Below are 15,668 nucleotides of genomic sequence, written 5' to 3'. Positions count from 1 at the left end.
GAATAAAAACTTTTTGAAATTTCCTCAAAATTGGTAAAAATTGGTTTTCGACTAAAAATCTCGTTAACAAAACTAAATTTTGAAATTTCACTATATGCACAAAGTGTTCGTAATTTTGAAAGTTTTAATAATAATTTAACTGAAAATTTTTTTAACAAAACACTAAAACCTAGACACTTGTAAACAAGACAAATCAACAGATGGGATGGAATGTTACCAGGGTGGGTCGCATCCCAGCATGTTTTTCAAGCTTGAAACTACTACGTATAAGCATCTGCATCTGCAAGAGCAAGTTCGTGCGACCCTTCAGTTATGCATTTTACTTTACTTGTAATCTATTTACATTAATTCTCCAAACAAACCACTAAAACTGTCTGCTACTATGTATGCCAGAGCGACCTGTGATCTCAGTGATGCATAACGCTGAAGTTAAGTTTTCCTATATCGCTTACAAGCTTCTCCTCTTTTTTCACCAAAACAGAAGTTGTAAGTCAGCTTCTTCTCGTTTCCTATCACAACACAAAACCAAATCCCAAACCAGTACCATTAACATGAACAATGATGTCTAATTTTGGCCGAAATTTTCCTCACTCACTTGGCTTCCATAGACTCATCAATCGCGCAACTCCACATCCATCCATGTGCCATGGCCTGTCGCTATCCTGATAGCTGATTCGGCTTAAACCACAAACTCGTTCAATGTCTTTTTCTGCATGGGATGCTCTCAGTCCGATAGATGGGTGCTTTGCTTGCACAGCGTTATGACTAAATTGATGGTATCAGCCAAAGCCAGACTGGCTCACTTGGATTGAAATCACCATCTCCTACTCCGATCGAAGACCGCAACGAGACAGATATTCATACAGGGTGTCCTGATTCCAGACTTTGCAGTGTTTTGAAATGTTATATGGGCTTTAAAAAATGAATGCAAATTCAATGGATTTTTATTGTTATTTAACGAGTCACTCTGTGGACAATCATTGAGTTTTTCCTTAGGTAATATCAAGAAGCAGATCTTGTGTCTGTCCACTGAATCTATACGCAGAAACCTGGGAGCTGGGAGATGAGCGAGGGCATCCTCTCGAAATTGTGCATTCGCATCATGTTTGAAAGTGTGTATCGTGCTGCAGGTAAGTGGTGCATCTACATCAGCCTGGTTCAGAGCAATACTAAAACTCTGACGACGATGACGACGACCGCGATGATGATGGCAATAGTAATGGTCTTAAGCATGGCTATAGTAGCATCAGCAGCACCTTCCATGTTGGAGAAGGACGGTTGGTGCGGTTGGTGTGGTTGTTTGACGGCAGTGTCAGTGGTTGGCGCAGTCAGCTCAGACATCAGACTTTAATGCCCATGGTAATCCATTTACGCGGAAGTACTTTGGACATTTAAGGCCATTATTAATTGATACGGTTTAAATGCTAGATGGGATGCATTATGGCCAGGAGAGTAGTTTTAAATGTTGTTATTTTCTTTATTTATGGTGAGAGATTTTTATAATTCATTTCACGTGTATGAGTTGGATAATTGAATTGCGTGAAAACCCCAAGGAATATTGTTTGAAAATCTTGGGTGGTATATGTAGTTTTTTTTTTGTTTACTTTAGGACGGCATTAATTTAAAGTCGCTAGACTAATTACGATTTCTTAATGTTTTCAAAATGAAAAACAGAATCAAGAAATCACGATTTTTCAACACGCCAACAAAAAAAACTTGATTAAAAGTGTCTAACTCATTCTGTTCGGCAGAAAGCTATCCCATGACACTCAAGCAAATAATATTACGCGAGTACTTTCTAATCAAACCTTGATACATAACATTTCACAGAGCTTACTTTGTTGCATAATGTAGATTCTGTTTAGATTAGGTAAAACTTTGAAATGATAAACCGTTCCTTGCTAAAATATTTAATTTATCATTAAGGATATGTAAAATTTCGAAAAAAGGATATTCATTCGAAAAACGAGTAAACCAAACAAAATTTTCATATTGAAAACAAAAATTGCTCAATAGCTTTTTAAACATTTGGAAGATCCAAGCTGAATGACAAGCAATCAAATTATTTTTGAACATTGTTTAAGGTCTTGGCGTTATTTTTAAACTTAATTGGTCATGGTTGTAGAAAATAAATGACTGGCTCGCAAGGATATGCCTTTGTATCGAAAGACCTTGTTTAAGTTAATAATTTCGAATGACATTTTATAAATAAAAAAAAAATTAATATATTACTTTTTTCTTTTTTGAAAATCGTTCGAGCGGTTTTCGTGAACCTAATTTATTCTATTTAAACATTTTTTTAGAATGCAGTAATTCAAGGCTTTTTACTATAAACAAAATAATAAACACTATTAGCTTGAGCAAAAAAAAATTATTCAAATGTACGGATAGGGAAAACACATCAAAGGATACCCACAAAATTTAGTCAGAGCCTTCATCATTGCATTCTACATATTTTTGAAGCATATCCTGGATTCCAAAAAAAATGTTTTCATTCGAAACATATTATTCGATAAGTCATTTTTCGTCTTTTTCAAAATTGGCGATTCTCTGCTCTGAAAGTGAGCGTCATATCAATGGTAAAAGGCGATAGTCGGACGGATCGACCGACGGCTGGAGAGTACAACGGCTGCGATAATATTTCCAAGTTCAATGTTCATTGTATTGTTGTACAATAATTTGTTCAAGTTGTTGGGTCTATCTTGAACATTTTTCGATCACCAAATGATTCAAGTAAATCCGTATTCACCATCTCACCAGGGCCCTATTTCATAAAAATTGACAAGGAATTTTCTAAAAATGTACACTGGTCTGACAAATTTCATAAAATATTTCCAGGTGACGAATTTGCCAAAAAATATAATGTCAATTTTTTTCATTCCCATATTATGCTGATACATTTGTCGTGAAAATTTCATAAAATATTCTAGAAATGTGTTATGTTCGAGAAATGATGAAATATCGAACAAAAATTTTACATTTGTTTATAATTTGGATCGTTTCTCGACCAATTTGCAAAATCGTGTCTTATAAATAAAAAGCTAAGTGCATAAAACATTATAAAAATAGAGCGTTTTTAAATTGGGAACTTTCAGAAAATTAGTGTACTAAAGTTGCTTTTAAGAAATAATAATAATAATAATTTTATTTGCAAAATTATGTGAAACCTTAAGCTATGATGTTAAGGCTATTAAATGGATGGATATCGCGGAACAAGCCAAAGTTCTTAATTTCCGAGGGCACCGGCGACGACGTATTAGAAGGAAATCCAACGCAGAATCATCACTTTTAATTTCACGTGAAAATATATCATTTACAATTTTAGGTCTTTTCACTGTCAACACTTGACCTTAACTGCGTTTCATTTAATTGTTGTCAATTAAATATTGACAAATATGTAAATTGTTTTTTTGTTATTCATTTCATAGAAGAACTACTAGTTCAAAATTTGTCAAAAAATGTCTGACAATTGTGGAAAAATACTTGACAATTCATTGATATGACAATTTATTGTGAAAAGAAAAGATGACAAACTATCACATATATGAAAGAAACTAAAAAAGAAAGGGCAACAAGTCTGCGGCGCACGCTCACGTCTGGCATCTAGCTCTCGATTCATTCGACTGAGCCTAGAAAGCTCTCGCAGATCTGTTTGTTGTCGACGATACCAATACTTAGGCAATAGACACTCCCTTGCAACTCAAAAAGGAATCGGATTGAACTCACACTTCAACAATCATTCCTTTGCAGCGCAAAAGGAGTTCGCTTTCCAAGATGCTTACGCTCTAACATATATTCCTTTAATTCTAGAAATTGTCAAATTGTTAATGGAACAGATTTTGATTATTGTCAAGTTGTAGATTAACAAAAAACCATTGTTGTCAATGTTTTTGAAATACGAGTATGCTCCTGGTTTTAATAACTCGAAGTATATTATACCACAAATATATAATATTTAACCAGAAACCTTAATCAGCTGTTTTCTTTTGATGTCATAAGAAATAAACGAATTCCGCAAATAAGATTTACTTTGAAGAAACTTATTATAATTATTATTATAAGCTTTTATTGGCCATTTACTGTTTCTTTTGAATTAATTACTTATAAAATTGAAATATGTCCATTTAAGGAGGTTTGCTTGTTCAACCACGTCCATTAAACCAGTCCTTCGTCTTATTTCTCCATTTCTCACTCTCTGGGTATTTCATAGGTTAAGAAGTTTTCTTTCCATCTTGGTTTGGCATATTCTTATTTTGTTAAGTAAACTTGAAGTCAAGGATATAATCTGGAACCCATACGTCATAACTGGTAGAATAGCAGAGTCTAGTATATATTTTCGTGTTTCGTCCCTTAGATTTGAGCGTAATAGTTGTTTTAGACTCCATAGCAGTTTAAAAAAAATGGTGAACATTTTTTTTTATTTGAATGTCTGGTAAAATTTTGAGAAAAACCAAACAGACATTTTTTTAATAAAAAATAAAAAAACATTGCTCAACGTTGGTAAGAATTGATTTTCGATTTAAATATGTTTTCAAAACTTTGAGAAATTAGATTTAAACTACTTTTACCTTTTTGAAAATATTGTAGTCAACATTCAGTAAAATTTTGAGAAAAATATAAGAGAAAGTTTTATAAAAAAAATACCAATACTAAAACTTGATAAAAATTTACTTTCGACTCAAATATCTTTTCAACATTTTAAACTATTGTCTTAAATTTTTTTTATTTCACAGAAAAAAATTTTCGATATACAGTAGTTTTTTTCATAAAAACCCAAAAGTCTGTTTTTTCATAAAAAAAATAAAATCTACAGAAAATAGCGCGAATTTTGAGAAATGCAACTTAAATTCTTAAAGAAATTTGTTTTAGACTAAAAATCTATCTAACAAAACTAGATTTTCAAACTTAACCATTTCTTTATTTGAAAAATATTGTTGGTAATTTTAAAATTTTTAAGAATAAGTCAACTGACAACTTTTTTAACCCAACAAGAAAACCTACAAACTTTTAAGCAAGACAAATGGACAGAAGAAATGGGAAGTAATCGGTGTGGGCCGCATTCCAGGATCTTTTTAAAAAAATATTCCTAAACATATTTTCAAATATTAAAGATGCAGTGGGAATTTACGTATTACAAAAAATTGGCTTTATGACCTGACGCGATTGAAAATCATGTCATGAGAAATTTTCTAAAATGGTCAACAACTTCATTCAATATTTGAACTCATGTTTTAAAATTAAGCTTACAATAAATTTACTTATAAACTTCAGTTTGAAAATTTCAACAAAATAAAGATCAAGCAAAAGGAAATAAATTAACAAGAAAACATTATCGACGCTACACGGCTTTTCCCAGAGTTTGTATTCTTCCCGTTCTTATTGTCAACTTGTTTTGTTGAGAAATTGTCATTTAAAAATTTCCGGTTTCTTTGATTTTTTTAAGGAATTTGAACATTTTAAAATTTAAATGTCTTCCTTATTTCCAGGAAATAACGATGTGTTACAACTTAGAACGTAGGACTCTATAGACATTTCATTCATTCGAAAGAAAAAGAAGGGGGCTTATCTTTGACCAAGGATGACGAAAATAATGGGTAAACTTTAGGCTTATAAGAAGGACGACAATTGTTGTGCTACATTCCGAGTCACAGTAAATCAAATCCAATTTTAATCTTCTCTTATGAAGTTATTGTAATCATTCCGATTTGTCAATTTAAAAATGTTGGTATTTATCGACAACGTTTCAAGGTCCATAGATTTTAAACCAAAGGTTTTTAGAGAGGTGTTTGTAAATTTAAGTGTTCGCATGTCCATTCGTTTTGTTTAACAGATAATACCATCGAAATGCAGAAATAATTTAAAAAAAAATTAATTATTGGTTCCAAATAGCAATTTAAAAAAAGAGTGCAAAAGAGTGAAAAAAATTCTTAATCAGTTTTATTTTTCACAAAATATCGTTATTCTTTCTGAAGGCAATTTAGTTTTCCATCAAAATAAGGGTTGAAAAGCTCAGAATTTTTGTTTGTATCTTTTTTTTTAGATAGTGCTCGGAATAACTTTTAAAATGAAAGAGTATCGCACGTTTCGAGATCTCTACAATAATGACTCACTTTAAGGCGGTAGTAGATATCTTATTTTATAAGAACTGTATGAATTAAGTTTAACGTTGTTTTTTATTTGTCATCATTTAACCTCGACTCGACTATCCGATCAATCTGAACAAATAAAATAATCAAACTTACCTAAAAAATCGCAGTGATGTATCCGTCGCTTTTCCAACTCTGGATTGTTCCTTCGATTATAACGAACTGCCCTTATCGATGGCGAAATGATGTTCGCCAGATGTGCAGGAGTATTCTGTTGAATGTTCGATGAATTATTGCTCGAAGTGAGAGTTGTAAGCGTCCGACTGTTAGGCGGGCCAATAGGTGGGCTGAGGTGATGGGAATGGGCGGAATTTGAGCCATTAGATGAATGCACAGCAATAATGGTAGGACCACTAACGCTGGCAAGTGGATGTCCTTGTTGTTGCTGTTGTTGTTGCTGCTGCTGCTGCTGTTGGTGTTGATATGGCGGTGGTGGTGTGGCACGTCTGTTTGACACCAACGAACTACCCGGACTTCCTGGATCAGAACTGGGTGGTGTAAGCGGTGGCACATACATGAGTCTTGACATTGGTGGTGGCGGGCAGAGGTTAGCGGCTGGCACAATGGCTGCATTTTGCACTGGATACTTGTTGTGGTAGGAAGGCTACAATAGGCATGAGAGAAAGAGACACATGCATTAAAACAACGCTAATTGAATTTCTCGAGACACTACTTGTTGATATGCAAAAACAGAGGCAGTATATAGAGACATGTTTGAAGCACTCACCTGTGTGTGACTCTGCCAATTATAAGCGTAGCCACCTCCATTGTTTGAGATGTTGTTGTTGTTGTTGGCATTGCTGCTATTGCTAATGTTGTTGTTATTGGTGCTGGTATTATTATTGTTAGTTGTATTGCTGTTGTTGTTGTTGTTGTTGCATGTACTATTAGTTTGCGGTGGCATTTGATGATGTTGGCCTACATTAGCATTCACATTGCCACCGCCTAAATAGCTATTTAAATGCGGTGGCGGCGGTGGTGGGGGATAGCTGGATGCAGTTAATAGATATGAGCCATTATCGCTATTGCCATTGCTCGAACTACTGCTATTATTACTACTTCCATTGTTGTTGGTATTATTATTATTGTTATGGACTAAACTATCATTGTTATTATTGCTATTACTACTAGAGCTACTGCTTCGATTGTGGCTAGGACTATTGCTATTGCTATTTGGATGTTGCTGATGTTGTTGTTGTTGTTGTTGCTGCTGCTGCTGGTGGTGCTGATGCTGATGGTGGTGTGGATGCTGCATTTGTTGATGCAATTGTGGGTGGTGCATGGGTCCATGGATTATAGAGAGTTGGGTAAGGGTATCACATTCTGTTCCAGTACCAGTATTTGTTCCACTACTCCCACTTCCGGTTCCTAAGCTCGGATGATGCTGATGCAGGTGATGATGTTGGTGCAAGTGATGTTGCGCATGGTGATTTGGGTGTTTTTCGGTTTTGATCTCCAGCGGACTGAGCAACGGTGTGGAGAGGGTTTCGAGTAGGGGATCTTCGACATTTTCCATTTTAACCTGAGCCATTGCATTGGCGCCCAACATCACCGCATTCTCTGGATCGATGTTTTGTATTGAGCTGGCAATATCTTCCCAAAGTGGTGGTCGCAAGAACGGATCATCTATTTCTGAAGAAGGTGTGCAGAGAGCCTCTTTATTTTTGGTTTCTGTCGTAAGAAAAAGAAAAACTTATTTTAGAATTCAATGAAAAATAGAAAATATTGAAATTTTTAGCTTCCGCCAAGAGTAAAAGCTTAAGCTGAATATTTGGTGGAAAATGTTTTATTTTGCTTGCTATTTAGAGTTGATGACATTCATATGTTTAAATTGTTACTATTTTTTTAAATTGCGATAAAATGTAATGATTATCGTTTTTTTTTTTATTTTAATTACAATTTTGTAAACTTAAACTCAAACATTAAAACATAGGTGCCACGAAAAACACCCATTATGGAATTTTTTTCTGAAATGGTTAATATTTTATTGAAATAATTTAACAGTTCGTTCACCACATTTTTTGTATAATAGAATATTAGTGTATAAATACATTGAAAAATTTCAAATCGTTGGAACTGAAATTCCAGTTTTTTATGTAAATCAAAATATTAAATACTTCTTCCTAATTGATCAATTAATCTATCTATCAATACCTGTCTAAGCAAAGTAACACCCACTAAATTCTTTTTAGGAACGAAAATATATGGCTGCTATCGATCAGTGTATTTTTGTTTAATCTCAGAAAAACGCCTTCTAGTTTTCAAGTGATAAATCAAGCTATGCTTAGAAATCAATTAATCAGCATACTGCCCCATAACAGTCAGTCGTAGGTTATGGGCATACAAAAACAAATCAAAGCTAAGCTGGTATATTGTTTTAAGCGATTATGCGCTTCGAGAGTCTGTCCATGAAATTAATTTCTAAATACAAAAAAGAAGCATCAATGGTTTACTGGCGCAAGCTAATATTTACTCTTCACGCATATTTCCATTCCGAATTCGTATCTTAATATAAAATTTCAACTCAAATCGATTTGTTTCCAAATCTAACACCTGGATGTAAATAAAAAATGTTGGTAGGTATATGCTGAATATTTTGAAGCATAAGTAGGTACACAACGCGTATACGTTTGGTTGAAATTTCACAGTTAGATTATATTTTTCTACTCTATTCAAGGTAACTCTTGTGCGCCTAATCACAAGAGATTAAGACCTTCTAATTGATTAAATCAACTAAATCCAACATAGTATCTGACGACGACGACGATAATCTGAGTCTGACTTACCAAATAAATACTCCTTCCCGGTGGAGTAGCCACCATCGTAGCATTGGCTGCTCGCATATGCGCAACCATAGCCGGAACTTGAATTACTAGGTGAGCTGGACGGATTATCTATGCTATGGTTTGGTTGTTGTTGTTGTGTGTGCTGGTGATGTTGCTGCTGTTGTTGTTGTTGACTTGACTGATGTTGGTGGTGATGTTGGTCGTGGTGGTGTTGGTGTTGTTGTTGGTGATGCAGATGATGATTGCTTTGATCGTGATGATGATGGTGGTGGTGAGGTAAGACTTCTAGTTCAACGTCAGGCTCGATTTTATGCAAACGTCCCATCAGCTCATGCCGATAATCCAATTCTGGGGACTGTAAAATAAGAAAATTATTACAAAATTTATTGATTTCCAAGTTTTATTTCTTTTTTAAATTTAATTTTATTTTATTAAAAGCTTTATGTCAAATAACTTAAGCTTAAGAGATATTTGCTTACGTGACTCTGGCTATTTGAGTTTTGATAGTTACTATTTTTTTGTGTTTTTACGTTTGGATATAAAACAAAATTTTATACAATTAAAGTCATTTTACTTAGCAGATATAGGTGAACATTGAATGACCATTTGACACATACTAGAACTCAAAATGTATTTAGCCATGCGTGTAGGCGTCACAATTCAGAACACGCTATAGAACTCTGACCACAAACACCCAAGCTTAATTTATTTACACATTCAATCAAGAGTCTTTGTTTCGTTTTCTATGATTAGTCCTCTACATTCAATTGCTTCAAGAAAAGACAAAACTTTTGACATCTATTCTGGTGGTCTAATGTGACGCGGACTGAATATGGCCGGGCACATTTATTGTTTACAACGATTTTTAGTAAATTGTCAAACACCCCAAGGTAGAAAAAACACTCAAAGATACATAATTCGTTTCATTTGTGTTTTGTATACAAATTTTCTTTCCGACTTTTGTAAACTACAATACCCACATATAAAAAATATGAACAAATATCACAACTTTGCTTACGTTTGGGTACAAAAATTTCGTGTCAACCCCGAGAAAATCACAAAACAACAAAAAAAAAAGTAAAACTTAAAACTATATAATTCCACATAAGCTCTGAGCTCGAAAAACGATGACAACAACAAGGCGAAGGAATTCGAATTAAATATCCCATTTTTGTTGTCCCGATCGAATTTATGAGTATTTGTCGGAATCAATTAGAACAGCATACACGAGATACAAGAACAAACATCCAAGCAAGCTAAGGTGACAAGCTTAAGATACCTCGTGCTCGAGGAGTCATTTCGTGCGATAGTGGTGACAATAACTTCCAAGCACACACACGCCACCGACACCGGCACCGGTACTGGTACCATAACCATAGCCATTGCCACAGCCGGCACCGCCACCGCCTCGCTAGCCGTGCGTTGGCCCAACACCTGGTTAATACCTGAAGATAAACTCGTAAAATTAATTCCAACACGATGCTCGGATATATGTATAACCTATACGAGTAGAGTATGCATAGTTAGGGTATACTAAGCAGATCTGCCACAGATGTATCTCTCCAAAGAAGGACCTTGCTTTCCGTTCGGAAATTAATTCGATCACTATGGAACTTGTTAATTAGACCGTCCGACCGATCGCTCGACCGCTCGACCGGACTGGAGGACGACTTTTTTTTTTTAAGTGTGTTTGCTGTTTGCAGGGCATTCTTTTTTTGTTTATTTTTTTTGTTTTGTTTTGTATCTTAAAAGAATTTTGTTTTTTCGAATGTTGGTTGTTATGAATGGACAACGTGCAGATAAGATGAACTCTGTTGTTGAACATGAATTTACATTTTATCGATGTTCATATATGAAAATGGAGTGATGTGTGGTAGTTAAGGGGCGCCAAGTAATGGTCCCTACCTTTTATTGATACCATTATCATTTAGATTCTAGCTTGTACTCTTAATGAAAACTATAACTTGCAAGGTCGCAAGTTTTAGTTGTTTTTCTTTTGTGTTACTTTCAAAGGAATATCATAGATTTATTGAAAAAAATTAAGAAAAGTTTTTAAGTTTTTGAATAAATAAAATTTGTATATATTCAAAAGAAATCGAGTTTGGTGTTCAGCTCTTTTGTTTGGATTTTATTATTTTTGTCGGGTGTTAAGTTTATGGGTGTCATTTTGATTAAAGACTGTCAATTTTTTGATAAAATGTATTAAGATAATTATTATTTAACCACTTCAGTGTTTGTATTTATATACTTTTGATGATATAAATTTAAAAACAAACAATCAAACACTGAAATTGGAAAAGGGTCGCCTGTCGGTCGTCCATTGAGAGTCGTCCGTCGTCGGTCAGGTGATTATTTTACCTTCCATTTTTCAAACACTTTAGATATGATATTTAAGAGGTGTTGTTATTGAATTTTAATTCAATGAGATGATAGAAGTACCTTGTAGTCGTCTAAGCGATAAAACCTCGTTAAATTTATATAAAATAGAAAATGTTGGAAGGTGCTTTTATTGTATTGATATTTTTGAAATAAAATTTGAATTCTTGGACTTTTTTCGACTAATTTAATCTTATTTTTCAATAATACATGTTCGTGTTTAGTTACAATATTTATGTAGATATTTTTTATTCATACTCAAAAGATAGATACTTATTATTTGATTGATTCTATATTAGAGAGCAGTTTAAAAAATAAAAAAATAACATAAAGTGGATTTATTGAAGACAATAAAAAATGTTTACTAAGCGGATGCTCCGTCAACGTGGTTAACTACTGCAATATCAAAGTTAAACTGTTCCAAGAGCTTCTAAGTAAAAAGAATAAATTGTAATTAGCATTAATGTTCAAAGAGCTATTAAGTGTGTTTATTCATTTATTTTATTATTTCGTCTTTCAAGTTACAATGCTTTATGGAGTCCACATTAAAATCAAACGTTATATTTACAAATTAACAGTGGTAAAAATGTAGTGTTACAACAAATTCAATACATCTTGCTTAATATCTAATCTTTTTTTATTAAAATCAATTACAAACTCAAATTCGTTAAAAGCAATACAAGAAGCAGTTATGAAAAGGAACATGTACAAAATTACCATTTCTAGGACACAAATTCCGAGATGAAACATACATATTTAACTAAGACAACAAATTTGAACAATTTATGCTTTAGTTGAGCACATCGTAAGCAAAGAGTACTGAATTCAATTTTCTTCCAGATACTTAAGGTGTTAACTCAATTGAAGCACATCTGGTTTCATAAGGTGGCATATTTGAATAATTATAAAGCTTTCGTAAAGCAAATATTAAAAATCTCTTCTGAACCCTTTCAATCCTTAAAATACTTTATTGTGTAAAGGGATTCCAAGTTACAAGGGTGTATCCCTAGTTTGTTTTTAAATATAAGGATCTTCAAAGGACTAAGATAATCTTGAAATAAATCTCAACATGGCGTTACTTTTTAAATAACATTATCAATTTGAAGAGAAAAATAATTCATATTCGAGTCAAAAATCACACCAAGATCCTTTTGATTTGTTAACCTCATTTAGAACCGATACTCATCATACATATGGGATACTTTATTTCAAAAAACGTTACAATACTACACTTTTTAACATTAAAATTTAAACCATTTATGAAACACCACTTGGTAATATCATCAATATCCAATTTAATTTTACTAGCATCTGATGAAGGACTTACAGAACTAAAAATCTTAAGATCTTCAGCAAATAAAAACATCTAGAAATTTTAATACAATTCGGTAAATCATTTATAAATAAAATGAAAAGGAGTGGACCAAGATGACTACCTTGTGGTACAACGGAAATATTTTGTATTTCATTGAAAAGAACATCACCCATTTTAACATATTGTTTTCGTCCAATCAAATAGCTTATGATCCATTTCAGGTAATTCAGATTCAAGTGGACGCCAAGCAATTTAAGTTTTTTTTTCAAAAGAACATTATGTTGTACCCGATCAATCGCTTTGGAAAAATCGGTATAGATTACATCCATTGATTGAGCACGATTTTCTAAGCTACCAAGAGAGTTCTTGGAAAAATTAGTACATTTGTTTCAGTAGACTTACCACTCATAAAGCCATGCTTATGCAGGGAACTATGGTTTTGAACTAAACAATATAGTTTAATTTTAACAATTGCTTTAACTAATTTGGGGATTAGCTATAGCTTAGCAATAGGTCTATAATTTTTCACACATGCTTTAGATCCAGATTTATGCAAAGCAGTTATCAGTGATCGTTTCCATGTATTTAAAAATTCTAATTATTTCAAGGACAAATTAAAGACAAAGCGAAGTGGGGTTTTAAGGTTATATTTACAAAATTTCAAAACTTAGATTGAAATATTGTCCGGTGGGGCAGAAAAACTATTATCCAACGACGAAAAAGCATTTCATACATCAACTGTTGTGACTTCTGTGTTATCAGCGAATTTTAATCATCTCATTTTATTCCGTCAAAAATTATGTCACCATATGCATCAGCGCCAATTATCATGTCAATCGTTCCAGGAACATTAAAAGTAGGATCACCAAGTTTTATCTGATCTAAATTTCCAGTTTTAAGGCAACTTGTAGTTTTGGACGGAAGTTTGGGAAGTGCAAAAGCTTCTAATCTAAGATTAAATTCTGAGGTAAGGTAAGGCCTTATTTTGACATTGATCTTATTCTTAGCGGTCCCTGCATTTGTTGCACGCAAGCCACTTACGTCAACAGAAACATTTTGTCTTTTAAATTTAAGTATTTGTGCTATTGATTCAGTTATCAATGATGCTTGTGATCCAGGGTCAATCAGTGCACGTATTGTTATAGTGGCTGTTGTAATTATTACATTGTAACCTTGCGCACTGTGGTTAACTTGTCTGGTTGTATGCATTTTCGTTATCATATGAACTATAATTGGGTCCCATGATGTGGTATCGAAACCCATGTTTTTGAGTGCTGCCAGTCCTTCTTTGATGGCATCAAAAATGTTTTTGATCAACGTTGATGATGGAATGTTGCTTGGCTGTCCAGCCTGAAAAATCTTTTTTAGATGAATAGATACAATTTTTCTTTCGTTATTGCAACGGTTTTTTAAATTTTCACTTGAATAAGTTGGATGAAGCGGCTCTCCTTCTAGATGTGTCCTCAGATATTCCATTTTTAAGATGTGTTGAGGCTACTTTTATTGTGTATGATTGTAGAGAAAAGATTAAAAATGGCGGCCATTCTCAAAACACTTTCTTTGAAAGTCGGAATTTTCAGCCTCGAAAGCATCGATTCGAGTTTCGGTTCTTTTGGCTTGTTATAATTGTTGCCATTAACTAAATTTGATGACATTAACCAGTTAATGGAACCTATTAATGTCCTGTTTTACACAGTTATACTCGTTGTTTGCCACATAAGGTACCTTCAGGTCTTCTTCCGATGCATTTGCAATATAGTCTTCATGCTCAAGTAACATTTCTTGGTGGTACTCTTATATTTCCTTGGAGTAGTCATTGAAAGCTGAAATTCTTTCAAGTTTTCAACTATGGTGGTAAATTTAAGTCTTAGTTTTTTTTCAACTTTTTAATCTAAAGAACATCTGCACTGTCCTTGGGCTTTCCCTCACTTTCAATCCTTTTTTCCAGTTCTTTGAAATACCATCTTTTTTTTTATTAGATCTTCGTACACCGATTTCACTCGGTTATATGTATCCCTTTGCATGTAAGGAGTGTCTTTCTTAACTGTAGACACTATTTTTTGATGGTTTGAGTCAAACTCAGACCATAGTGCACTTAGACGTTGGAGTCTTTCTTCTTTGTATCTGAGGGTTTTTCTTGACGCACTGTCCTTACCAACATTTCTGTTCAATGTTTTGATATCTTCAGTCAAGATTTTTTGCTTGGCTACAATAATCAAAGCTTCAGTTTCGTACAACATAATTATAGCATTTTTTATTTATTTTGTGTTGTCACAACAACTATTGATGAAGAAAGGTCATCAACATTAATGTTAGAATTTTAACTGAGAGTTTCATTATAATTTAAACCCAAATCAAAATCAAATAAAATCAAATTAATATCTTCTAAATTTTCAGAAAAAATACCATTCTGAGAAATACTGGAAGGAATTCCAATTGATTTTCTTTAAGTATTTAGAAATGACCAAAAACACTTCGAATTAGTTTTTATTTTTGACTCACGAGACCAAATATATTGTTTATATGTAAATCTTCTTAAGAATTCGTGCCCTTTCCTAGGTCCAATAATTTGTTCACGAAAAGAATCCAAAATCTTGTTTTTCAAATTATAAATCTATGAAGAAAAGTTCAATTTAAATAAAAAATAATACACACCAGAATATTTCTCCCAAGCTTGTTTACAAAAATGAGAACAGTATCAGGGACGATTACGAATCTCTAAATGAAATACAAAAATGTCCCCATTCCATAACTCTAATAACTCGTTAAAAAAACACTTTTTTGAGAATCAAATTCTATTTTTCGTCATGATCCCTTAGCTCGGTGTACTCTATTTTCTTATGCAATAGACCCTTGAGTGATCATATTATAGTAAGCATACAATTACTATGATTTTTACAATAATTTGATTTACAAAACCACAATTTCACGATTTACATGTTTATGTATCCATTAAATCGTGTGAGCTCTTTCAATCAAAAATTATCATTATTGGATTTACTCAAAACCTTTATTCCGACAGACCTCCTCGTCAACACCTGCAAA

General features: G+C 33.2%; 1 protein-coding gene across 1 annotated transcript in view; it reads right to left on the bottom strand.

Annotated features, from left to right (window-relative positions):
- LOC129946913 (dendritic arbor reduction protein 1-like) overlaps positions 1–15,668 on the bottom strand; it is a 225,850-nt gene that overhangs the window by 53,634 nt on the left and 156,548 nt on the right. The window contains exons 2-4 of the mRNA XM_056057293.1: positions 8,933–9,287; positions 6,874–7,817; positions 6,243–6,750 (exon numbers count right to left, since the gene is read on the bottom strand). Of these exons, the coding sequence (XP_055913268.1) occupies positions 6,243–6,750; positions 6,874–7,817; positions 8,933–9,287 (1,807 nt within the window). The remainder of the gene's footprint in view (positions 1–6,242; positions 6,751–6,873; positions 7,818–8,932; positions 9,288–15,668) is intronic.

Source organism: Eupeodes corollae, chromosome 2 (assembly GCF_945859685.1).
Source record: "Eupeodes corollae chromosome 2, idEupCoro1.1, whole genome shotgun sequence".
NCBI lineage: Eukaryota > Metazoa > Arthropoda > Insecta > Diptera > Syrphidae > Eupeodes > Eupeodes corollae.
Note: the sequence above shows the minus strand (reverse complement) of the source record. Positions and strands in the feature narration are given on the sequence as shown.